This window comes from Oryza sativa, chromosome 1 (assembly GCF_034140825.1).
Source record: "Oryza sativa Japonica Group chromosome 1, ASM3414082v1".
NCBI classification, from domain to species: Eukaryota; Viridiplantae; Streptophyta; class Magnoliopsida; order Poales; family Poaceae; genus Oryza; species Oryza sativa.
The window spans coordinates 1093040-1118952 of record NC_089035.1 but is presented as its reverse complement, the minus strand read 5'-3'; the positions used below and the strand labels follow the sequence as shown (position 1 = coordinate 1118952).

General features: G+C 45.0%; 3 protein-coding genes across 7 annotated transcripts; 2 read left to right on the top strand and 1 right to left on the bottom strand.

Annotated features, from left to right (window-relative positions):
* Positions 1-3987: 3987 nt before the first annotated feature.
* LOC4326084 (uncharacterized) lies at positions 3988-7942 on the bottom strand. Of its 2 annotated transcripts, XM_015766484.3 has the most exons (3): positions 6554-7942; positions 5182-5305; positions 3988-4875 (listed from the first exon to the last, which is right to left on the bottom strand). In XM_015766484.3, exons 1-2 carry the CDS (start codon positions 7850-7852, stop codon positions 5204-5206), a joined length of 1401 nt encoding a protein of 466 aa, XP_015621970.1. In that variant the 5' UTR covers positions 7853-7942; the 3' UTR covers positions 3988-4875; positions 5182-5203. The 2 variants fall into 2 exon arrangements, with proteins under 2 accessions (XP_015621970.1, XP_066164592.1); XM_066308495.1 differs by lacking the exon at positions 3988-4875 and having other exon boundaries at positions 4927-5305.
* Positions 7943-12686: 4744 nt separating this feature from the next.
* Positions 12687-14483, top strand: LOC107280783 (uncharacterized). The gene is made up of 2 exons (XM_015780711.3): positions 12687-13969; positions 14190-14483. Exons 1-2 carry the CDS (start codon positions 12758-12760, stop codon positions 14232-14234), a joined length of 1257 nt encoding a protein of 418 aa, XP_015636197.1. The 5' UTR covers positions 12687-12757; the 3' UTR covers positions 14235-14483.
* Positions 14484-18285: 3802 nt separating this feature from the next.
* LOC4326083 (beta-1,2-xylosyltransferase XYXT1-like) lies at positions 18286-21942 on the top strand. Of its 4 annotated transcripts, none has more exons than XM_026022405.2 (7): positions 18286-18406; positions 18472-18714; positions 18802-18873; positions 18972-19061; positions 19222-19407; positions 19550-19795; positions 20380-21942. In XM_026022405.2, the coding sequence occupies exons 2-7, from the start codon at positions 18528-18530 to the stop codon at positions 21618-21620; spliced, it is 2022 nt and encodes a 673-aa protein (XP_025878190.1). In that variant the 5' UTR covers positions 18286-18406; positions 18472-18527; the 3' UTR covers positions 21621-21942. The 4 variants fall into 4 exon arrangements, with proteins under 4 accessions (XP_025878190.1, XP_066164583.1, XP_015622092.1 ...); XM_066308486.1 differs by having other exon boundaries at positions 18459-18714; XM_015766606.3 differs by having other exon boundaries at positions 18286-18714; positions 20386-21942.
* Positions 21943-25913: the final 3971 nt, after the last annotated feature.

Sequence of the window (25913 nt, the reverse complement as noted above, 5' to 3'; positions counted from 1 at the left end):
ATACGTGTGTGTGTGTGTGTATATATATAATTTGTACGCCTATATATAAAAATTTATACACACAAAATTTGTATACAAACTTTGTATATGTATGTATTAAAAAAACAAAAAACAAGAAAAAGATACGGAAAGAAAAAAAACAGAAAAAAAACGCGCGCCACACAAAAAGTAACGATACTGAAGGAAGAAAAGAAAAAAAAAAGAAAACCGCACGCATAAGGGCAAGTTTTATAGTGGAGGTGAGTGTCACATCTAATTTACATCATATCATCTTCTCATTAATTAAGTGGTAACAAGTACAACATGTCACTTCTAGTACACAAACCCCAGTATTAGTTTACTCTCATATCATCTTATATTTTTCTTGGAGATTGTGTGGAGGTTGCCCCTTGCATATGGGGTGGTTCATTCTCTCTCTCCTAACTTCTCTCCTCCAACTCATCATCTAATCCTATATGTCAAATTTAGGGGCAATATGTAGGGGTTTATAGTACTTGCCCTAAAAAGAAAAAAAAAGAAACCACGTCCCTCCCGGAAACCGTGCGAAAAAAAACAAAACAAAAAAAGAAACCGCATGCTGCCCGCGCTCCCCTCTCCTCGCGCGGCGACTGATCGCCTATTAGCTATTTCGACCAAGTAAACAGTTGGGTTCGTTGTCTCATGAGTCACAAATTGCCTTCGGTCGGACCGTACTAAGAGCAAGTATAATAGTATAGTCAACTACTACCTCCAAATCATCTATAGCCAATGTAATAGTCAATTCATACAATAGTTACTTACTATATGTCAGGGTTGTGGATACCACATACCTAATAGTAGTTGACTAAATCTCGACAGGACCCACCATATACCATGTCTTATACGGAAACAACTTTCGGATATAGGAGGAGTTCCACATAAGGAAGCATGACTAGAGTTCTACATGGAAACGACAAGGACTACTCGGATTGTATCCATATTGGTTTCCCTAGTTCTACTTAGACAAGGGGACACCTATGGTTATAAATACAAGGCCCCCTAGGAGGAGAGGGGACACGGAACAATAGATCAAGACGCAAGATCAACATATAAGCCAACATACGCCAAGACAAGATACCAGATATCGACTTCAGAGATAGGCATGGCTAGTCCCCTACGATACCTATGGCTACCGTCAGGAGAGACATAGCGTTGTCTCTGATCTCGCCGGATGCGGATTCGAGAAGGAAAACTACCCTGTTGTTGACTACGAGTCAGAACTTCAGACCGTCATATCGACAGCAGTTAGATGGGCTACCCCAAATATTGTACTGGTGTGATTATGGTGAATAAGAGCAATACCGGCTTCGCCCAATAGGATGTAGGGTTATTACCTGACAATTCAGGGGCCCGAACCTGTATAAAAATCCCTGTCTCCGTCTCTTTTACCTCAGTCTCGCGTATATCCTAGTACCAACGATCCCCATACTGTGCAAATACCGGAATCGCGACATCAAACGTCGACACTATACTATTAATATATGGTCCTACCTGTAATACACACATTACGTTTTGGAGTCCATGATATAGCTGACTACAGATCTGTGGCCCGCTGCTCTTCTCTCTCTTCTTTTACTCCCTTCATCTACTTTTGATAGTCATATTTCATCTTGGCACATAGACCAAGGATAAGTAATTCTACTTATCATTCATTTAAATATGCTACTAGTCATTCCTCGTAAACAAGCCAATGTAGCCAATGTTGTGTGGAAGAATGGAGAATCATGCATTAAATCCGAGAAAGTCATTAAGATGATAGGTTGTTGAACTGAAATATGCCTATCAAAAATAAAATTTTCAGATTTGGAAATATGACTATCAAAAGTAGATGAAGGGAGTACTCCCTCCATACTCATAAAGGAAGTCGTTTTGGACAGCGACACGGTCTCCAAAACATAATTTTGACTTCTTATTTCTATAAAGATATTTATTAAAAAGTGATATATTTATACTTTTATGAAAATGTTTTTCAAGGCAAATCTATTCATATAATTTTTACATTTTCAAACTCAACAACTTAAGAGCTATTCATGATTTATATTCCCAAGGTTTGACTTAAACATTGTCCTAAACGACTTTCTTTACGAGTACGAAGGGAGTATCTCTTTAAAATATGTTTATAGCTGGCTTATAGTCTGCTATTATATCTGCTCTAAGTCAAGTCAATGAATGAATGGGCCACATGATGGCCGTGTTAGTTCGTAGGCTCATTTTTTGGGCCACACTAGCTCGCAGCCTCTTTTTTTTTCAAATATCCAACTAAAAGGTGCGCGGTTGCAAGTCAACTCCTGTAGCCATCGTACCATCCGGATGTGTGTTAAGTATGGAGTACCTGATATATACTCTCTCCATCCTAAAAAAACGAAATGATATATTCTAATACAATAAATCTAAACAGAAATATATCCAGATTCGTAGGACTATGATATGTCACATCTAATACTAAATTATTTTTTTATGGGACGGAGTAAGTACATTAGTGAACCGCGCTTCAGCCTCTAGGTTCACGGTTGGACCGTCTGACCAATGAACCGAGAGGGTGACTATCACCCATAAATCAGTACATGGTATAAGCCAAAACCAATCTCTCTTGCAATCAACTGGCCTGTAAATTAATTTCGTCATCAAGCCATTAATGCGTGTGTGGCCGAGAAGCGATCAACAGAGGGGCGCCAAGAGGCATAGCGTGTGGCGGACCCAGGGCCTTGGTGTCCATGGACCTGAGTTAGCCCACGGTATAGTTCAACAACTTGTTTTATTACTTATTCATTTTGTGACACATACAACGATTCAGATCTGATGAGTTACATTCGACGTCACACAGTGTCGCTCTCCACCGCCAATCCCCAAAATCATGTCCTCCCTCTCCTCGTCGCCCCAGTTCACCATCATGTCGTCCTCGCTGCTCACCTCCCTCTAGGCTCCAGCTCCATCACGCCAACCGTGACGCAACCAACACCCTGCCATCTCGTGGCTGTGCACCTGACTCGCCGGCCAGATCCAAATCTGCGGCGAACCCCGGCCACCGACCCTACATCGATAGAAGCTGCTCCGGCAACCTCCTCCTCGGCACTGCTCAACGTCACCGATTTCCTTCGTGTGCCGCCGATGTCGGATCGTCACCATTGCTAAACCCGGACATAATGTATTTTTTTCTTCGGTTGGTCTTGCAGTCACACCTTGATGGATGGATATTGTGTTTATTTTTACGTTTCCTTTTACCTAACTTATTTTATTTCTGAATGATAATGCAATTTTGATTATTTACATATTCAAATATAATGGGATAAAATCACTATTTGCCTTTAAATGGCATGTGGATCCATTACCTACATAGCAATGACTCATCATGGAACATTTTCCATAAGAGTAGCTTGCAGTTATTATTTTGCGCATCATTCGGAAAATAATATTCACGCAGTTATAAAATAATTTCTTAGTGCACCAAGAATTAGATAGTTTCAAAGATATAAAAAGCGATGCTATTTTGCACACATCTTATAAATTTAACAATAAAATTACTTTATTTTTTTAATATTTGTGTGAATTTTAAATTTATCTAATTATATGCTTAATTGCCAAAACATGCGTTGTCTTTAGTTTATTGATTGCATTACCAAATATTGTTTTCGTGTTAGCACAGGTAAATTACTACTAGTATTAGATAGTGGAACTTGTACCAAAGTACAAGAAACCAATAAAAAGCCATTCCGAGTCACTCACAGTCACAGATAGATAGGATCCCATCGGTTGCCATTTTACCTAAAATGGCTTATTTGGCTTATTAGAAAATTAAAATTAGTTTATAAGTAAAACTTTTGTAGATTTATTCGTAGCGACTTAAAAGCCAAAATTAACAAAAATTACGTTAAAAGCATTTCAAAATCAACTTCAAAATTAAATTCAAAATTTCAAATTTTGGCTTATTCTTTGGCTGTTTAGGCCAAACGATGGGGCTGATAGTCCACGGAGCACCACGACCAAACCTTTGGCCACATAGCATATGATGATATAAATCCACGATGATCATACATCATATATTGGTTACCATTCAGTTTTAACTGCTAGGCTGATATCATTAAAATAAAGTCTGATAGTGACTAAAATAAGGTCTGATGGTTAACCTAAACACATTTAAGGTAGTGTTTGGTTGGTGGGATGGGATGGGATGGGATGGGACAAACCCACTTTTAGAGGTGTTTGGTTGAGGGGCGAGTGGGATGGGTTGGTCCCTAGAGAGGAATATTCCTCCTAGATCCGGGACAAATCCATCCGGCAAAATCGGCCGGACGAGCTCGTCCCACTTGGACGGAGCACACGGCGTCTCCTCGGCGACCGCAGGCGCTCGTCCGCGCCCGTGCCCGCCGCCTCCTCCGTGACCGCCGGCGCTCCGCCACGACCGCCTGCCACCACCTCTGCGACCGCCGGCGCTCCTCCACGACCCCTTGCCTTAACACCGGTTGCCGCCGCGAGCGAGATGCTCGGCGCCATCCCGCCGCTCATCGTGATGCTCGACGAGAGCGGTTGCGGCAGCTGCGGTGATGTCGACGCGGCGGGCTCGAGTGGCGGCGAAGCTTGGAGGTAGGGAGGGCGGCGGCGGCGGATCCAGAGAAGGGGGACTCGGCGGCGGCGAAACTTGGAGGTAGGGAGAGCGGCGGCGGCGGATCCGGCGCAGGGGATCTCCCGATCCAGCCGCGGCGACGACGGTGGGCCAGCGGGTTGGGTGCTCCGGCGGTGGTGGCCGTCCTGCTGCTGCCGCTGTGCTTGATCCGGTTGTTCCACGCGTGGATGCAGGTGGCGCAGGCGACGGTCGTTGACGGTGATGGCAAACGGCGTCCATCCCATTTCTCCCTCATCCTTTCAACCAAACAAAAAATTAGAATTGTCCCATCCTACAAACCAAACATGTGAGTGGAATCATCCCAACTCCAAAATCAGGGATGGTTTCATCCCATCCCACTTAGTCCCGAAACCAAACACATGCTAACATTACATCTCACAGGATGTAAGCCAAAAAAGCGACATGCTAGGCGCACATGATAAGCAACAGAAATATACTACTCTCTCCGTCCTAAAAAGAAAAGAACAAATCCTGGGTATGAGCCCACACACGTGTCCAGGTTCATACTCAGGATTGTTTTTTTTTTTTAACTGAGGGAGTACCATTCAGCACTCCTCGATCCGCTTACGCTTGCCCTTGGCACTTGCTCCTACCAGCTTGCCTGCTGCTCATCCGCTTACGCTTGCCCTTGGCGCTTGCTCCAACCTTGCCTGCTGCTTCAGCATTCTGCCAAAACAAAATGAAGATGACTGTCAATTAAACATTATGATTTAAATCTGACCCTAGTTTTATCTATGCCAAAGCTTGAATTATAATTCTTCAACACTTAAGAAGAGGGGTAGTGTCCAGTCAGCAGTACTTCAAGGCATGTTGCTAATGAGGTTAGTAGCCATGGCATCAATATACGTGGTTATAGGTTGTTACTGTTGCCAGCAGCAGTTAAGACCACTGTTGGTTTTAGTCTTGCACTTCAGAATGCTGCATCTTTTAGAATCTACTTAGGCTTGTACCAATAATGCATTCGGTAATTGATTTCAAAACCTCTCTATATTCATTAATTAGGCAATTCACTCAGGGAGACTCTGAAAATAATACTAAACTGAGGGACTCTGAAAATAATTCTTAATTTGAAAGTTACAACTATCAAAGTTCAACAAGAGCCAGGTAATTTTCATTGGTTAAGACAAAAGAAAGGAAGCTTGTATTGGATAAGTGAAACCACTATGAAATAATTCTACACCAAAGAAAACATAACACCAACCGTGTATACATTCGGAAATTGATTTTGAAAACTCTAGATTCATTAAGTAACTAATTAGACAATTCACTCAGGTTTGTATTGAAGAAGTGAAACTTAGAAGACTGTAAAAATAATTTTCTAGAAAAGAAAGCGTTCCGGAAGCATGGATATCTTAAGCTTGTCTCAGATTGGAATATGTTGAAAGCATCATAGCACAGGGCTATAAAGTAAGAAAGGTCAATTAAAAATAGTATTGCGCCAAAACAGTGAGCCATAAACGCAAATGGGATAATTGATAAGGGTATTGTACTTTTTGTCAAAAATAACAACGGAAGGCTACGGAAGTTGCTGATTTTTTTTTTCAATTTCAGTTTAAATTTGAGCCTCTGCATACTGCATACTAGTAAATCATCGAATGAACTTAGGCTGATACCAATTCTTAATTTAAAAAATATTACTAGCAAAGTTTAACATGAGACTTGTAATGCTCATTGGTTCATGAAGGGAAGCTGGTGCACATATGACACACTAAGCGGTGTTCAATACTTGAATGTTAATTAATGGTTGGCCAAATTAAGATGTCAATATTTTTTACTAGTTAGTTGTACAAGTGAAACTAACTTGATGTGACAAATATAAGCATCAATTGAGTCTGAAACAAAGTAAAGCAGTAAAACAAACGATTGGGATGAAGCCAGAGAAGTAGAGTGGGGTAGCAGTTACTAGTAAAGTACCTGGCGGTCTTGTAGGTATGCACTGAAGTCGGTAGCAAGGAAGGTATTTGTAAGCCACCGCGAAGTGGCCTTTTTAGAAATCTTGGTGGAGGACAGGACCTTGTTTTGCAGCATGTCGAAGCGGATCATATAATTTGCTTTAGGAACCAGCTGCATCCCAAGACTGTCCCCGAACTCATTGAGTCGCGGTATTGGTTCCTTCTTGACATCATTCAGAACGGCATACATGATGCCATCTTCGTTGACGCTGAGGACAGGGGAGAAGGGCAGAACATGTGGCAACCCCATCTGGTTGAAGCTCTCGCTCGCCCAGATGTCTCCGACAGTCAAGGTGGTTTCCTCTTTCCAGTGCTTGAAATCTGGGGACAGTGACCATGTCTTGAGCTTCACCTCGTTCTCGGGACAAGAAGCTTCGCAGTAGCCGATCAAGGCGAGGAACTTGATGGCACCAGAGACGCGGCCGATGGAACGGTGTTCATTTGGGCTGAAGCAATGGCGGGGTTTGTCGTGGGCGTCGATGCAGTGGGGCAACGGGACGAACGCTAGCCTGGGGCCTTGCGGTGATGACAAGATGTCGTCGCAAATCAAGATGCCCTTGAGGAGATCAACCCAGAAGATGGTGCCGGCGAAGGAGAAGGCCGTGTCGATGTGGAAGAAGTAGGTCGGGCCACAGAGATGTGGAGGGAGAGGGAGGGGAGGAATCGATGACTGGATCCACTCGCCGCCGTTCTTCACCCTCGCGAAGATGGTGGCTTTGGGGAGCGCGGGGTTGATCCCTCTAGTGGAGGGGGAGGTGACGATGTCGGCGAAGATGTAATCATCATCATCGGCGCCGGCGGCAGAGACGAGGACAGCGCCGCGACCGAGGGGAAGGAAGATGGGGGCAGAGGTCACCGAATCGGGAATTGGGGGGATAGCGGTGAGGTGGTTGTTGGAGGCATCATAGAGGAGGTAGCATTTATCGGCGTAGATAACGACGATGCCCTTGTGGGTGCTGGAGATCTCGCCGATCCCAAGCAGATCCAGGCTCGCCGGCGGCGGCAGCAGCATGTGCAGGCTGCTTACTTGAGGTGGGTCGCCGAGGAAGGCGACGGGTTTCACGGACGGCGCCATCAGCCGCTCCATCTCCTCCACGGAACCCATCATTTGCACTGTGCTCCAGCTCCATCCGCCGACCTCGATTATGGCCGCAACATCTGGGTCTCTGCTGGCGCCACCGCTGGTTAACCCTGCTGCTTCCACGAAACGCACCACGCGTTCCAGCAACACACAGGGAGGAGGCCTGGGGTGGTCTGCCATGATTGCTGCCTACTCCAGGAGGAGGCTAGGGTTTGCTTCGTCGGGTCCAACAGCAAGATTAGAAGAAGAAGAAGAGGCGATCTAAGGTTTGGGGAATTACTTCCTTCTTGGCGTCTGTAGATCTGGACACGGACGCCAACCCTCAACACACACACCCGTGCACAAGGTCTTCCTGGACCAGGTGCACATTGGCTATTTCCAACCCCCTCCAGCTCCAGCTAGGATATTTTTTTAGATTGATCGATGGATTGCCACACAACCCAGCGTTCTAAGGCTGAGTTTGGATAAAGGAGATGGGAACTAATCTCGTACGCATGAAAAATGAAGCGATCTATTAGCGTGTGATTAATTAAGTATTAATTTTTTTAAAAAAAATAGATCCATATGATTTTTTTAAACAATTTTCGTATAGAATTTTTTTTTAAAAAAAACACACTGTGTTTAACAGTTTAAAAAGCGTGCGCACGGTACACGAGGGGGAGGAGTTGGGAACCTGTGTTGCCGAACACACCCTAAGGCCATTCACCACGCTCCTACGTGATGTATAGACTCGCCCAGCCAAATAGGATACTCGCTGCGGTGGACGAAAATGTAGATGAGGCCGTGACCATTGTTTGCTTCCTTTGTCTCATTTTGGCAACGAGAGTCTCGCCTGAAACTGCATGCATCTGACGCAGGGCCCACAAAGCGGCGGGGAGGGGAGAAGGGGAAGCGGCGGAGCTGCGCGTCGTGATTGTCGTCACCGAGAGCCGTCGTGGTCGCCGTCGGGAAACGATATAGTGGAGGTTGGAAACCTCAAAGAAACGAACACAACCTTATTGATATTTGACCTCAAATAAAATTTATAAATAAAACACTATACAATACTACCTCAAAAAAAATAACATCAATTTTCATTATTCAGGTGTACCATAATCTCTCACAAGTATAATACATAGAAAACAAAGTATATTAGTGCAATTACATTATATAGAGTACAAGAAAATATAATTTCTGCATGTCGTGAATTTGGATGTTCCTTTAGGTCAATTCCATTCATTTTTTTTCATTTGGCCTATGCACTTAGAAAAAAAAATCTTTTTTTCTATTTGTCACACAAAGCACACGCCGGCCACTGCCCATTGAGCACGTAGCACGAGAATGTGAATATAAACCCAAATAACAATTTCATTTGAAGCAGATGCCAAATTAATAGTTTCACAATGTATAACAAGATAGCAATTGTTGATCATCTCATTAACGTCTTCTTCCATGATCTACGTGGCACAACTACTAAAATTTGTTGATGGCAAAAGTGCATATTTAGAGAGACACGCGTGTTAACATATAGTATTGTTATCAGCCCGATGCAAACTGACGCATGTAACACGAGATGGTATGGAGAAGATAATCACACAATATACTACTTGAATGATGATGGCATGTTGTACAAAACAAGAGGATGTTGGTGATTAATACTCCGATCAGCAATTTATTATTTTCTATATTATGTTTTCAAATTAATTTTGATCATGCGAGCCTACCTTTGCTCACTAGTCAAGAACGTCTTTATACACGATATTCCTAGTGATCTTCTCTATGGGGTCTACTTTCTTTCTTCGGCTGTGCCAAAATCCTTGTCATTTGCCTTACACACCCATTGACAATGCGACATACAACTGACCATGTGAAAAAACGGGCGGTGACGGCCGATTGAAAAAGTTGAACTTTTTGCATTAACACCCATGCCGCCCACTGCCAGGGCGGCTAGGGGCCTCCATGTAAAAAAGCCAGTCCGGGAAGGGCCATTATCAACAGAGCTGGATAGAAGCATTATGGCCTAGATGCAAAAAAAAAATACCAGCCTAATGCTTCTATTCAGCTGGACAAATTGCATTTCACCCCTTACCGGACCAAAGCGTAAAATGCGCACACGGCGCCGTCGAGCCGCCGTCTGCCACGTCAGCTTACCGTCCTCCACTAGAGCGGCAGGGTCTATTTTTGTAAATTTTTCTGACGATAGATTATTTCTGTAAATATTTTAAAAAAACAAAAATAAAAAAAATTCGGGTTAGGCGTCATTCCATGGCAAATTATACTCTCTCTAACAACCGGCCCCACTCAACACATGGGCTTTTCCTTTGCAGCAGTTAATACATGGGCCATATATAGGAGCCCATGATTTTTCTCATCGACAACAAGGAAATTAATTCAACGAGATTGCTATATGTCATTCGAATGAAATTTGGGGATGAAATCTTACATATTAGATTTTTGACCATTAGATCCATACCAAGTTTCGTGCATCGATTTCTCTCCTCCAACTCCGGCGGGCTCCCCTTCTTCTCCGGTGCCGGTGACACCCCAACTCTAGTAGGGAACATACGGGTTAGGTTAGGGTTGGGGTCAGTGTTTCCTCGGGGCTTAGAGGGATGGCCGTGGGCGGCAGAGGACCGGCGGTGGGCGGTGGTCTTCAGCGGGCGGCAAGGCGGCAACGGTGCCGCCGAAGCAACGGGGATGGAGGAGGGCGGTGGGCCGGCGTCGACGACGGGGGCGGTGGCTGTGGATCCGGCGGCGGGGAGCCACCGGAGACGGGGAAGACGGCGGGGCGGGGGCACCTCATCGTCGCCGCCTCGAGGAGAAAGAGAGGGGGAAGGGGGAGGGGGCTCGCTAGCACTGTTGACTCCTTTCGGCCAGCCGGCGAGGCCTGCGGTGGCGCGATGGGGCGGTGGCGGTGGGAATCGCGCGGGGACGGGAGGCGGAGTGGTGGCGGCGCGATCTGAACGAGGGAGGAGGAGATGACTTAGGGTTAAATGGGTCTGCACAAATCTTAAAGCATATCCAATAGTCTAAAATTCGAATGATAGGAGCTGTGATTTTCTATCACAAGATATATATGTATATACATATATATATATATATATATATATATATATATATATATATATATACTAGCAAAAGTGCCCGTGCGTTGCACTGGGTGATTACAGAGTGTGTATATTGACCAAAAGTGTTGTTTGGTTTAGCAAAAGTGCCCGTGCGTTGCACCGGGAAGTTTACAGATCAGAAAAATATGCAATTAATTAAAATACAAACTCGCTGAAATATTTGGTATTTTTAAGTAGGTATGTGTATAATTAAATAAATTTACAAGTAAAATTCTCCATTCTCCATGGTTAAATAAAATGACATGGTTAAATTTAATTTTATTAAATTCTCCATAATTAGTTACGCTCTTTGGAATTTTATTGGAATTTTCAGAGCTTAATTGCTAATTTTATTAATACAAACATCATTTAACAATTATTTAATTGGAAAAAGAAAGAAAATACTTTTTTATAGGTTTGCTTCGAAATAAACATATTCAATAGAACTATAATTGTAATGCTTCTGAAAAAATGAGCACTAAAAATGTACTTATTCTCTTTTTTTCGGCTCGAGGGACCAACAATAGACTTATTTCCGACCTATGCCGGTCGGCCCACGGCCTCTTGCGCATGCGCGGGCGCACTTTTCCTCCCCCAGGCCGCAACCTGGGCTTGGGCCGGAAAAGAGGCCTCACTCTCGATCCCTCTTGGGCCGATTTCGGCCCGGACGACACCGGCCGTCCGATCTCTAGGGTTTTGATCGGACGGCCGAGCGTCAATAGTGGGGAAACAAAACCCACTCCCTCTCAGCCGCGGAACCCTAGCCCATTTCCCTCCCTCCCATCTCACTTCACCGCCCTCTCCTCCGCGCCCCCGAGCGGCGGCGGTGACGACGGCGCCCCTCCCCCACCACCGATGGCGGCGGCGGCGGCACCCCCACCACCCACGGCGGTGTCGGCGGCATCCTCCCCCACCACCGGCGGCGGATCTAGCGGGAGGGGAGGCGCCCCGCGAGCGGCGGCGACGGCGACGGCGCCCCTCCTCCCGCGAGCGGCGGCGGCAGCACCCTCCCCCACCACCAGCGGCGGATCTAGCGGGTGGGGAGGCGCCCCGCGAGCGGCGGCGACGGCGCCCCTCCTCCCGCGAGCGGCGGCGGCGGTGGAGTCCTCCCCCACCACCGACGGTGGCGGCGGCGCTCTCCCCCACCACCGGAGAGTGCCCTCTGCCGCCGCCGCCGGCGGATCTAGCGGGAGGGGAGGCGGCGGCGGCGGTGCTCTCCCCTCCACCGGATCCACAGCGACGGCGACGGCGGCGGTTCGGCAACGACGGCGACGGCGACGGCGGCAGCGGCGGCGACCCCCTTCGATCTAATTTTTTGTTTTTATTTGGATATATGTGTGCTGGCGGCGACCCCCTTCGATCTAATTTTTTGTTTTTTTGCAAAGTGCTATAAGGCTGCATGTGATTCTTTGTTATGTGCTATGATTTTTTATACTATGTATGTATATATGCACTTGTTCTCCTGGTGATGCTAACCGAATAGGACTTGGTATAATTCAAACCAAGTCCTATTCGCCCAAACAGAAACAAAGTCCTAATCAGCTCAAACGAAAACAGATGGGAGTTTGTTTCCTATTTTTGTGGAATCGGACATATTCTTTTACCGCGTTGACGAATCGGATTCGTTCCGGTTTTTTTTCACCCGGTTTTTTTGACGGACGATGGAAGCACCTCTTATTTTTTAAGTAGTAGTAGATACGTATATGTATATATATATGTATATATATATATACACATACACACACACAGATATATATATATATATATATATATATATATATATATATATATATATATATATATATATATATATATATATATATATATATATATATATATATATATATATATATATATATATATATATATATATATATATATATATAGAGAGAGAGAGAGAGAGAGCCCCTTAATTCAATTCCCCAATTCCTTCCTTCTCTTTGTTGTTCAAGCAAAGCAAACCCTAGCCGCGCGTCAAGCTAGGTCAAGCAACAATCTCATGGCGAACCCGAGGCCTCCTTGCGTGTTGCTCGATCGCATAGTGCTTTTCGTCGAAGGGAAAGAGTTAACCATCGGTGGGTGGAGTTGGAGTAGAGTGCAGATGGTGGAGGAGATGGAGTGGCGGATGGCGCCGGCCATGAAACCCGTCCCCTTCCTCGCCGACCCACCTCAAGTAAGCAGCCTGCAGATGCTGCTGCCGCCGGAGTACTCGCATCTGGCTGGGATCGGCGAGATCTCCAGCATCCACAATGGCATCGTCGTCATCTACGCCCATCGATACTACCTCCTCTACGACGCCTCCAACAACCACCTCACCGCTATCCCCCCACTCCCCGATTCCCTATGCTCTCCCACCTTCCTTCCCCTCGGCCGCACCGCCGTCGTCGTCACCGCCGGCGATGATGATGATGATTACATCCTCGCCGACATTGTCACCTCCTCCACCACAGGGCTCCCCGACGCGAAGCTCTTCGTGTGCTCGTCGTCGTCGGAGTGGGCCGAGACGCCGCCGGTTCGTCTCCCTCTCCCTCCACATCTCTGTGGCCCGACCTACTTCTTCCACGTCGACACGGCCTTCTCCTTCCAAGGCAGCATCTTCTGGGTTGATCTCCTCAAGGGCATCTTGATTTGCGACCACGTCTCGTCGCCGGAAGGCCCCGAGCTAGTGTTCGTCCCGCTGCCCCACTGCCGCGACGTCCACGGCAAACCCCGCCATTGCTTCAGCCCGAATGAGCACCGTTCCATCGGCTGCGTCTCTGGTGCCATCAAGTTCGTCGCCTTGATCGGCTACTGCGAAGAAGCTTCTTGTCCCGCCAACGAGGTGAAGCTCAAGACATGGTCACTCTCCCCAGATTTCAAGCACTGGAAGGAGGAAACGACATTGACTGTCGGAGACAGCTGGGCGAGCGAGAGCTTCAACGAGATTGGGTTGCCACATGTTATGCCGATTCCTATTCTTAGCGTGAACGAAGATGGGATCATGTATGCCGTTCTGAATGATATCTTTCAGGAGCCAATACCTGATCACGTTAATGAATTCGGCCAAGTTCTTGGGGATCGACTGGTGGCCAAAGCCAATTATATGATCCGCTTTGACATTCTGCAGAACAAGGTCCTGTCTTTCACGAAGATATCTCAACACGGCGAATTGCGGTGGCTTACACCCTATCTCATTGCTACTGACTTCAGCTCATACCTACAGGACCACACGGTATAACTTTACTAGTTTTATCTTAACTGTAATGTTATATACTAGTACTTCGATTTAGATTTATTGATCCATGGACAATATTGTTCGTTACATCATGTTATTAAAAGTGTTATTCAAACAATATGATTAATTCTAGCTTTGTCCTAGATATACAACACTGAGATCAGTTTTAAATCACAATGTTTGACAGACTACATCTTTTGTTTTGTTTTTTGTGAAGAGAGGAGAAGCAAGCGCCAAGGATGAGCAGCAGTTGGAGGACTGAATCCTGTACTGTAAATTTATCATGTGTGGTTAACACTAGCTGTTTATCATGTGTCGCTTTGTTTTGCTTACCTCTCCTGTGAGATGTAAGGTTAAATGTGTTTAGGTTAACTAGAAGATCTTATTCTAATAGCAATTAAACTGAATGGTAACCGGTAGTTATGGTATAACAGATTCAGTGTGTAGCTCTGAACTTCTGAAGTCTGAGCCGATGAATTTAAGATTTTATAGGAATCTCTCTGAACTTCTATTCTTAGAGGAAGGAACTGTTCCTAAAAAAATGTGATAGCATCCCGGCCAGCCCAGATAAGTGCGGTGAAAGAAAAGCCCAAACCCAATTCACCTCGTTACCAATTTCCAGTAGATGCATCTTGTTCGTAGGTTGTCTGACTGAACGTGAACGAGAACGAGATGGTCCATCCACTGGCGAATTTAGGCAGGGTTAGGCGCCATTTCGACGCAAATTATGCTCTCTCTGACAAGTGGCCCCACTCACCACTTGCTAGCCACTCTCTGTGCTGTATGTATGGCTGCTGCCTCTGCCGACAGTACCACTACCACTACATGGCACTCCTCTCCTGTAGTATGTCTGTTGTACCATGCCGCTATATATAATTTCTAAATTCCAATCATCCAAGAGATTTACATGACTAATCTGCCCAAGTTCCTAGCCTCTTATTGTACATTTTGAGCACAGAAACTTCAGATTGCAGGTCAGTTATATTGTAGCAGCCTAGCAGGAGGTTTTGTATTTATGAGACATTCCAACCAAATAGCGCTCATTTTTTTAAACTGAACAAGTTAGCGCTTATTGTACCTAACCTCATGTAAATGCTGATGCCGATTGGATCACAACAAACAAATCAACCTCATTAGATTCCGTTATTAGGCCGTGTACTGTATTGAAGATGTCGTTACATTTGAACAGCCTAAAGTTCTGAACCTTTTTTTCTTTTTCTTCTTCTTGCACCAACCTAACACTTGTTCTTGTTTTCTTCCTATTAAGATAAAAAAACACTTGTTCTCTTGTGCCCGATAAACCAGCCAGCAGCCATGCATAGTTCAGGCATAGCTGTTGGCCCCAATTCCTTCATTTTCGTCGTTGGTGTGGTTTTGGCACGCCGCGAATGTGTTTTTCTCGCCATGATTTGATTAGTGACTAAGCCTCGATTGTTTATGCATTGGGCCCTTAATACAAGCTTGTTTCAGTCCTTCAGAGATCAACGAAAGGGAAGTGTCAAGCAAGATGCCATTCGATTCAACATGTTGGCGATGTGCAAGTGCGACCGGATCATTCATGAATGGACGTAGCAACCACTTCCTGAATCGCTACGATTTGCAGCATTTATTGTTCTTGTCTATTGTACTTACTTACCATATCTAGTGACACAATCATCTTCTCCTAGCTAGTCTGATTTGATTCCATTGTTTTTCTCTGATTCACCAAGCCTGAATACCAAGAATGGCACTGTATGATACTAGTATGAGTACCAGTAGTATACAGTACTGTGCAGTATTATACCTCTTTGTTCTTGTTGCTGCTTGTCATCTCCTGACACATCAAGTTTTTAATTATCCAGGAAAGCTAGCTGTTGAGTAAATCTGCAAGCAAAACGACTACTGTAACTGTATGTAATTGGATTAATCTACTAGTGAGCTGGTTGAGCACTTTGCCAGTGTTGACAGGGGTAGGTAGGTGCCCATTGGTTGTAGGGAAGTTGCACATACTGAATTCAGACAAACTGCTTGTGAAAATTTTACAGACTGAATTCGGACAAGTTGCTTCTGAAAACAAAGAACCGAACGAACGGTTAGTGGACAGTGATGACTTCACGGGGTGCAGAACCATGCATCAACTCCTTCCTAGAATAGTTTTGATGACCACATCGCAAAGCAAGGAAATGTTGATAAGACAGCAACTGCTAACCACGAAAGGAGAACACCAATGCAGATTCTGAGATTCAGAAGCGATCTCCTACGAATTTGGACCAAACAACAAACTGCATCACAAAGATAGAAGAATATTTCAGACTTGTTACAACTGAATTTTGCTCACAACTTTGTAAAATCTGCATGTAATTCAGCTATTATCGTATCACTCAAATACTGAATTCACTGGGCGATGTTGAGTGAGGTGCAAGACGATGAAGAACACAAGATATGGGCTTCCTTTTGTGTGTGGTGCTGCCTCTGACTGATCCATCTGGTCCCTTACGTTGGAGTTGGACCCATGTGGAAACGGACACAGAAAGCACGGAAGGAAGCAGCAGCTTTGGAGGCAGCCTCTCCTTCCTTTAGCATCTTCAGCCGCCGTAATCTGTGGATGGATGGATCAGCCCAACAAAGACTAATGCAACACGCATGTGTTAACTAACTGATCATTGCCTTTCAGACAGCCAGTTTCCTATGAGCTTTTTCAGTGAAACCGATGAGTCACACGATTAGCTGCAATTTACTATAGTCATCTATGGGAGGCAATACACTGACAATTATCTGTAATCAATCTGTAACCAGTACCAGCAGCATTTCAGTACAGAAGCAGATTCTGCTGGCCGTATCAGATCAGATGGGCGCGTATGTGTACTAACCAATCATTCAATCACTCATCACTGGAAAGATGGTACTAGCATCATCCTCAGATACTCCTAATAGAGAGATCAACCAGGCCATTAGATGGGAACTACAGTACTAGTTAGCAGAGAGATTCCCCTGTTATAATCTTAATTCATCAGTTCAGAACTTCATCAGAAGCTCAGAGTTGCAGATCTTGACTGTGCGTGTGAGATCCGGCTGCTATGCTCTCGTCGGTGCCAATTGCCAATCAATCACGCCGTGCAGAAACTATGCATCCAGTCAGAGCCACAAGTTGCGCGCTGCATCCCCTACTTCATATTACTTCGTCAGTACATTATTGATTTATACTATTGTGTGTTCTTTTTTTTTTCTCTGAATGGATGAATAGCTGAATATATGGTCTGTAATAGTTGAATATATGGTCTGAATAGCTTCAACCTCTTACTAAATTTTCTTTGAGTCTATCTCTCTCATCTAATTCCTGTGTTTTTCCTACGGTTCAATCAAATGGTCATTCCTATGTTTTTTCTACGTTTTACAATCATCTATTTTACACTTACATTTCTATCAAAATCCTACGTTTTCTCAATCCTGCAATTCAAAGGGGCCCTTACTATTTATATGCGTTATTTTTTTCTCTCTAAATGGATGAATAGCTGAATATATGGCCTGTAATAAATAGTTGATGGTACAAATACATTAATTAAATAATATAAAGTTAATAATAGATTTAAAATAATTTTATGAGAAATCAATATTATATATAAAGTTTCTACAAGAATTAAGACATACTTCATCTATCCCAGAATTGTAGTAGCAATTAAGGATGGGATAACACTATCACAAACTAGGCAGGTAATTATCTAGGATGAGATTGATTACCTATCCAGATTACTACGTATTAACTTGTCCAAATTCATATCATTAGGTTAGGTCAAATAACAGGCTGATTCGTACTTACTAAATTAGGGCTAATTTCATCTTTAATTGCTACTCTATATTAGAGGTTTTGGAAGCGTGTGCCGGCGAGATGAAACGGTTTCGTTCACTACAAAAAAAAAAAAGTCAGCCTTCTCCATCCTTTACACACTGAAAAAACGGAAGTACTTGCTCCCTCTGTAAAAAAAAAAGACAAATCCTTTCTGTGTCTAACGTTTGACCGTCCGTCTTATTTGAAAAAATTATAAAAAAAATTAAAAAGACAAGTCATGCATAAAATATTAATCATGTTTTATCATCTAACAACAATAAAAATACAAATTATAAAAAAAATTCATATAAGACGGACAGTCAAAGTTGGACACGGAAACCCAGGGTTTGTCTTTTTTTTTTTGGACGGAGGGAGTAGGCCAGAAAACAAGATGACGAGAAGAAAAGAAAAAAAAGAAAAGGAGAGGAGAAAAAAAACGGAAAAGAACAGAAAGCCACGAGTTAAGGAGAAATAATAAATGGAGGTGGCCTCCACGACCTCCTCCTCTGTTTCTCTTCTTCACACTCACATGCTGACACCCTCCTAGCTCCCCCCACCTCAGCCATCACCGCCAAGCCCAAGCAAGCAAGCTCACGAGCACTCCAATTATCTACTCTACTTAAGCTCCGGTGAGTTAATCCTTCACCGCTGCACTCTCACGCTCACACACATGAGCTCTAGTTTTACTATATAGAGAGAGTGTGCCGTGCTGTTTGCCAAGAGAGGTCGAGAGCGGTGGCGGCGGCGGCCATGGAGGGCGGTGGCAAGGCGGGGTACAGCTATGGCGGCCACCACCACCACCAGGACGCCAAGCTGCTCAAGAACCTCAGCCGGGTGGAGCCCCGCCGGTTCGGCCTCGGCCTCGTCGCCGGGTTCCTCATCGTCACCTGCGCCTACTTCTCCACCGCCAAGTTCGACGCCATCCACATCGCCATGAGTACGCCCGCCCATCTCCTCCTCCTCCTCCTCACGCATCTCCATGCCTACCTGTGTATCTCACTCTTGTCGCCATGGATTCTTGCAGTAAGCTCTCCAGCCAAGAATGCAGCTGGGTTTATGAACGCTTCTTCTGACGGCTCCAATCAGCAGCAGCTAGGTGAGCAAGCGGCGATTCATTCGTCCCGACAGGTTCACTCGCTGTACTAATCGAGGAGTTGACGAACTGTCTCTTGTTCATCTCTCCTCCCTGCTTAGATTTGGACCGAGATGCAATGTCCAGGGAAGGGAGCAAGGCTCAGGTGCTCGACACAGACGGCGACGACAAGATTTCCTCTTTGGGGCCAGGTAAACAACTCCAACTCGCAATCATTTGCAGATCATTTTGCTTGCGCATGGATCGAATTCGAATTTGGTGTGTTGCTTTGGTACTTCTACTGGCTCACACGCAAAGTTCAGACAATCTGAAAAAGATTTGTTTTCTTTCTTTCGTTCTTTTCCCCTTTAGATTTGGGCCACAATGCATCAGCGTTGGAGGGGAAGAAGAAAGATGAGACTTTTGCTAAGGATAGCGGTGATGCAAGCGTGTCTGCTTCCACAGATGAGGCTCTTGCCAAGGATGATGACGCAATTGTCGGTGCTGTTCTTCCTCCCTTGTCATCAGAGGAACCCACAAACATCACACAGGATTCAGGTAAAAAAAAAAAAAACACAACCAATTGAACTTCTCTGAAGTAACCAGGATGAGATGTTTTCCCCCCTCTTCATTTCTGTCAGAAATGGGAAATGCAGGATTTTTAACAAGCTGTTTTTTTGTTCTTCTTCTTCTTGGTCAGTTCTTGAGGATGAGGAGCTGAAAGTCCAGGAGACTGCTCCTGCTACTACTAATCCTTCTCCGGAGAAGAGCAGCAACAATGGCAGCTCCCCCTCTGTGGTTCCATCCGACCCTGCTACTCTCCCTGTTCAGCAGATTCCTCCTACTCAAGAGGCAAAGGATCCTCCTGCTCAGCAAATTCCAGCTGTTCCAGAGGCCAAAGTTCCTCCTGTTCAGCAGATTCCAACATTTCCAGTGGTTAAGACAGGTATCTAGTTCCTCCTTACTTTTCCTTGTGTTTTCCTTGTGCTAAAAAAAGATGCCTTTTTTATTTGCGAAAATGCCAAGTACTACTGGCATACTGCTGGTCTTTTTAGCTACACATTTGAAACCTACAGTAGAACACATTTGAGATTTTGAGCACAAATTCTCGTTGCAAGTAGCAAAGGCATGTACATGGAGTAGTTGCAAAATGTGGATTGTGGAGACTAGTTTTTGGACACACATTTTTGATGTCTTGCCTATCCCAACGCAAGGCCCAACGTTCTTCTTGCTGTTCTGTTCTGGACCACCTTTTTTTGTTTTCATCCTGTGCCTTGTTCACCTTTCTTGAGAGGAGAGCAATTTAAGAGTAATAAAGCATCATCATCCCATGGCCTTAGCTTATTGATAGCCCCCATTTTCTAGTGTCTTTCATTTGATTATCATCTCACCATTTCTCATCTCGTAGGGTCTACAACAACATTGTTTTTTGTGTTCTTAATTTGGTTGCGAATCTACAATCTTTCTTGCTGCATTTCTGGGTCATAATTAACATGCAACGTGGTTTGATTGATTGATGGTCCTCCCAAGATTCAGAGGCGGCGCCGCGGCGGAAGGAGTGGAAGCCGCTGTGCGATCTCTGGTCGAACCGCCGCATCGACTGGTGCGAGCTCGACGGCGACGTCCGCGTCGCCGGCGCCAACGGCACCGTCTCCCTGGTGGCGCCGCCGGGGCCCGCCGACGAGCGCACGTTCCGCGCCGAGTCGTGGCACATCAAGCCGTACCCGCGCAAGGCCGACCCGAACGCCATGCGCCACGTCCGCGTGCTGACGGTGCAGTCGCTGCCCGCCCCGGCGGCGAGCGCGGCGGCGCCGGCGTGCACGGAGCGGCACGACGTCCCCGGGCTTGTGTTCTCCGACCGCGGGTACACCGGCAACTACTTCCACGCGTACACCGACGTCATCCTGCCGCTGTTCCTGACGGCGAGGCAGTACTCCGGCGAGGTGAAGCTGCTGGTGTCCGACTTCCAGATGTGGTGGCTCGGCAAGTTCTTGCCGGTGTTCAAGGCCGTCTCCAACTACGACCTCATCAACCTCGACGACGACCGCCGCGTCCACTGCTTCCGCCACGTCCAGGTCGGCCTGACATGCCACGCCGACTTCAGCATCGACCCGTCGCGCGCGCCCAACGGCTACTCCATGGTGGACTTCACCCGCTTCATGCGCGCCACCTACCGCCTGCCCCGCGACGCGCCGTTCCCGGCGTCCGGCGAGCAGCAGCCGCGGCGGCCATGGCGGCCGCGTCTCCTGGTGATCGCGCGCGCCCGCACGCGGCGGTTCGTGAACGCCGACGAGATCGTGCGAGGCGCGGAGCGCGCCGGGTTCGAGGTGGTGGTGTCGGAGGGCGAGCACGAGGTGGCGCCGTTCGCGGAGCTCGCCAACACGTGCGACGCCATGGTGGGCGTGCACGGCGCGGGGCTGACGAACATGGTGTTCCTCCCCACCGGCGGCGTGGTGATCCAGGTGGTGCCGCTGGGCGGGCTGGAGTTCGTCGCCGGCTACTTCCGCGGGCCGTCCAGGGACATGGGGCTCCGGTACCTGGAGTACCGGATCACGCCGGAGGAGAGCACGCTGATCGATCAGTACCCGCGAGACCACCCCATCTTCACCGACCCCGATGGCGTCAAGTCCAAAGGCTGGAATTCTCTCAAGGAAGCCTACCTCGACAAGCAGGATGTTCGTCTCGACATGAAGAGGTTCCGACCAATCCTCAAGAAGGCCATTGCTCACCTCCGCAAGAACAGCGGCAACAATAACACCACACACAACTAGCCATTTCGAATTTTTCTTCGATCGATCGCCATGGATGCATCAATGTACACCATCTTCTTGATCTTTTAATCTTTTCTTCTTCTTTTACTATCTTTTCACTAGTAAGTAAAAGTAGACTGTAGCAGCTAGCAGATCGACCAAATGTATGATATTTCAGAGGAGGAGATCAGCAGCAATACTATATTCATCTCTTTGTTTTTTTTTTATCTCGATTGGAAGATGAGTTTCATGAGTGGTAGTTGAGTTGATCATGTATACTCCTATAGTAGCCAAAACCCAAAAAAGTGTACGAGGCTTAATTAGATTATGGTTTGTTTCCCCAGATCTCATAATGTAACAACTGTTCTTTGCTTCTTTTTTTCTTTTATAGTACAGCATAGAATTATTTATGTACGGTCAAAAAAGATACTTTATTAATAAATTACATGATGATATGGTATACGAGAATCAAGGACATATGTACATAGATAGTTGTACACTCCTACTGTAATTCAGATGGCTCATTCTATCGAAATGTAATTAGCTGCTCGGACAATTAAGCAAGGACAACACTACAGTAACTTCATAACTGGTCTTGGATGGTCAATTATGGTTGTTCATCCTCTAATAAAAAAAAAACTTTGTACTCCACAATAAAGTTTCTTTAAGCTCGCATTTCTATTGCATGGATTGGTGAACTGCTCCATGTAAACATGTCAGGTTTACCATCTTGCCACTTGCTACTGCTGCTATAGTAATTAAAAATCAATCAATGGGATGAATCTATGGAGCAGGGTTCACTGTTCAGTGAGGACTAGTCCAGCAATCAGCATGCTTAATGCATGCATTCTTAACTAAAATTTAACCAAGCACATGCTCCTGCCAAGCTAGGTTTCTGCTGGGAAAAATTGTATAAAATAAACCTGAGAAAGGCATGTGAGATCGTGCAAACAATGAAGCAACGGTGAAGGTATGAATCGTCGGTGGCCTCCATCTCCATGGACCAGGAACGTGAGCTCCAACACAGTTGCAGCTTGCACGTTGCTGCTGAGCTAGTCCTCGAGTTCCAAATTGCCAAAAAAAAAAAATCAGAGTAAGACGTACTAATGGACCTGCAAAATGCATCTGAAAAAAAAAGATTACAGATCACTCAATAATTAATGGTCTTAAACCTCCAAAGTACGAATTGAAGATTGCAGTTAGTACTACTGATGATAACCATAACGAATGTACTGGTTTTTGCTAATCAGATCATAGTAGCAATTAGTACTAAGCACCTAATGTACTAGTGTTCAGGAGCAGACGACCAAATGGTTGGTGAAGCAATAGCAATAGCAAGAAATTGTAAGATGACTGATACTACTATCTAGTACTAGCAATATCGCTATACCATTACAGTATTGTACTGGTACACTGGAGTAGTACTAATTGTTAGTACAGGCTAAGGACCATATGGTATGGCCCGTGTAATGGGGATCGATATGATCTCACGCTATGTCTGCGTGCTAGCTTTGGACCACCAATTATTTCATTCATTTGATCAAGCATACGAAATCGATTGGTGTTGAATCGATCGATTTTGAATAGTAGTATATGTATACACCTTTGTTGCTAATACTATACAGTATCAGTGCTACTACTACTGCATGATCACTTGAGACTGTCACTCTCTGTCAGGCTGTTGCATGAGTAATACTGGTAAACAAGATAGTCAGACAGGTCCTCGAATCAGTAATCATCCGGCCATTTTCAACATGTGCGATTTGGGGCCCAGCTGATGGTGATATATCGAGCTAGCAATTGCTACCGTCATATTCAGTCAGTCATTCATTCATTCACTGATTGGTTTTTTGATCAATAATCGGAGATTTGTCACCGACAATTTCATAGGAAGAGTGATGATGTGTTCCTCCCAGTACAAGCCAATTTCAATCTGTGTGCGATGAGTACATAGAGTAGGATCAGTACCATGTGTATGGAGTTTTTGATCTCACTGAGATAATCACTGCATTAACAAGTATATCTCGCAAACTACGTGTCTGTCGATCTGCAGGGAATCTGCTCTTTGTCGACGACTGTAAAAATAGTTTAAGCATCCATGCTTTCATAAACGATCTTCCTTTGTTGCAAGATACCTACACATGGACAAACAGCCAAATGTGCATAATCTGTTTGCGTGTCAGATACTCCCAATTTACTACTCGTAACAAGGTGGTTGATAACTTTTAATTTTGTGCTGGCTTATAACCTAGTAGCATGACAATCTTGAGGTTCCATGTGCAAGAGTTAAACTGAACAGCATTTGGCAGGCTGGAGCCATGTAGAGGAAGAGAGTGAGGTGGCAGGCAAAAGAAAGGCTAGAAAATAGTTGAAAGGGATCATGGGGCCATCAATCAAGGAATCTATAGCTAGCATTGTGAGTAGTGATCAGTGAGTGTGATGACCAGTAAAATATAGTAAAAGGTTGATACTACTTGGAAAGTTAATCTGTGGACGGACTGGAGCTGCAAAGCGATGAGAATTGAGAAGAGAGAGGCAGGCAATGGCAATCAGGCAGAGTAGCATGGACCGTCTGCTTTCCAGCCTTTCCATCCAGATTCTTCCTTCTTAGAGCAAGTTTAATAGTATAGCCAACTACTAGCTCCAATTCATCTATAGCCAATCTAATAGCTTATTCATACAATAGTTACATACTACACTATTAATACCTAGCCCCACCTGTCATAGACACACTGCGTCTTGGAGTCCGTGCTATAGCTGGCTACAAATCTGTAGCCCGCTGCTCTTCTCTCTCCTGATTTATCTACTTAAAATATGTTTGCACCTGGCTTATAGCCTGCTACTGTACCTGCTCTTAGGAGCATTAGCTTGTTGTTCTTTGCTTCCAATTGTTGATCACCATATATCTGCCATGTGTGTGAATTGAATCGAGTGTCGGTTCGGTTTTGTGTTGGGGTTGGGCTGGTCCATCCCCATCACTGTGGAACACTGTAGTTGTAGAAAGTCAGGATCCGAACCAACCAACCCTGCAAGTCATGTGTGTGAATTGAAGCCGCAGAAGCTGCTTGGAATAAACCTGCACAATTATGCAAATGTTGAGTGAAGTTAGGCCGCGGTTTGACCCAGTTAAACTAGGCCATGATTCATGCATGCTACAAACTCTAAAAGAAGAATAATAATAAGAAGAAGGATTGGTGATTGAGATGAGTTTTTTGCATTGCCGAACGCTACCGAATTTTGTTTGTAGACTGGTGCATTTTGATTGTCAGACCCGAGGAACATGCAGCTTGGTTTCTTGGTAGAATTGATCCTCTTGGATACCAAACTCTGACCAATGCTTGTGTTTGTGTGTGTCCATGGCTGTCTGACTTTGTAGTGGCTGATCATCACAGACATAAACACACTAGTATAGTAGTATGTCGGCCTGTCAAGATCGAGTTTGGTAGCTTATCAGGGTCAGATATGAGCACAACAGTCTTGGCCGCGTGGAAATTTTTGTTCCTCTCCAACAATCGCGTATTACTATGCCAAACAGCAACATATGAGGAGGTTCGTTAATCATTTTGATTTGTTGCTCTTGACAGTGCTGCATTAAGAGACGTGTAGTTTTAACCCCAAGATTCCGTGTTCAATCTCCAACGCGCTCACAATTTATTCTTCGAAAATGTTTGGAGGAATGTCTCTTCCTCCAAATCTTGGTTTTTTTTATTTGATGCATGCACAATGGATGATAAATGCATTTCGTCCAGATTTATTGTATTAGAAGGAGTTTCTTTAGAATGGAGGGAGTAGGTCGGGTGCGTCGGTTTGTCCGTTTTGATGGATCCGTATCATTCAGCGGGGAGGATCGGAGGTGGAAGAAGAAATTAATAAACGGGCGGTCGGCATTGTAACTGCCAAACTAAACGCTAAAATTGATGACGTTGCTGCACGCACGTCTTGAAAGTTGATGGGTTGCATCCATGTTGCGCGGCGCGAGAATGGGAGCAAATCACGCCACGAATTTGATCGGGTCAACCGGCTCGCGTCCTAGGAGGCTTTGGTGGAGTTGGTCAGCTTGTGTAATTTTCATCTCAAGATCGAAAAAGCTAAGAACAAAAGCAGTACTTCGTCTCAAATTATAAAACTATATTTTTTAAAGGTTTTCAATGACATATTTTGACCAATAATTTATTATATATTATATTCCTAACTAATATAAAATTAGCACCATATTATTAGTCAAAAGTTACCAAGTTTGATTTTTTTTAAAAAAAGACGTTCTACAATTTGGGATAGAGGGAGCACTATATAGTAGTAAACTAAGACAAACTT

Excerpts from the sequence above, each read along its gene's own strand:
- LOC4326083 (XM_026022405.2), top strand. The coding sequence starts at position 18,528 with ATGGAGGGCGGTGGCAAGGCGGGGTACAGCTATGGCGGCCACCACCAC. Across the intron at positions 18,715-18,801 it reads CGCCATCCACATCGCCATGA|TAAGCTCTCCAGCCAAGAAT; the intron begins GTACGCCCGCCC and ends GGATTCTTGCAG. Across the intron at positions 18,874-18,971 it reads CTCCAATCAGCAGCAGCTAG|ATTTGGACCGAGATGCAATG; the intron begins GTGAGCAAGCGG and ends CTCCCTGCTTAG.
- LOC107280783 (XM_015780711.3), top strand. The coding sequence starts at position 12,758 with ATGGCGAACCCGAGGCCTCCTTGCGTGTTGCTCGATCGCATAGTGCTT. Across the intron at positions 13,970-14,189 it reads CATACCTACAGGACCACACG|AGAGGAGAAGCAAGCGCCAA; the intron begins GTATAACTTTAC and ends TTTTTTGTGAAG.
- LOC4326084 (XM_015766484.3), bottom strand. The coding sequence starts at position 7,852 with ATGGCAGACCACCCCAGGCCTCCTCCCTGTGTGTTGCTGGAACGCGTG. Across the intron at positions 5,306-6,553 it reads CATACCTACAAGACCGCCAG|AATGCTGAAGCAGCAGGCAA; the intron begins GTACTTTACTAG and ends TTGTTTTGGCAG.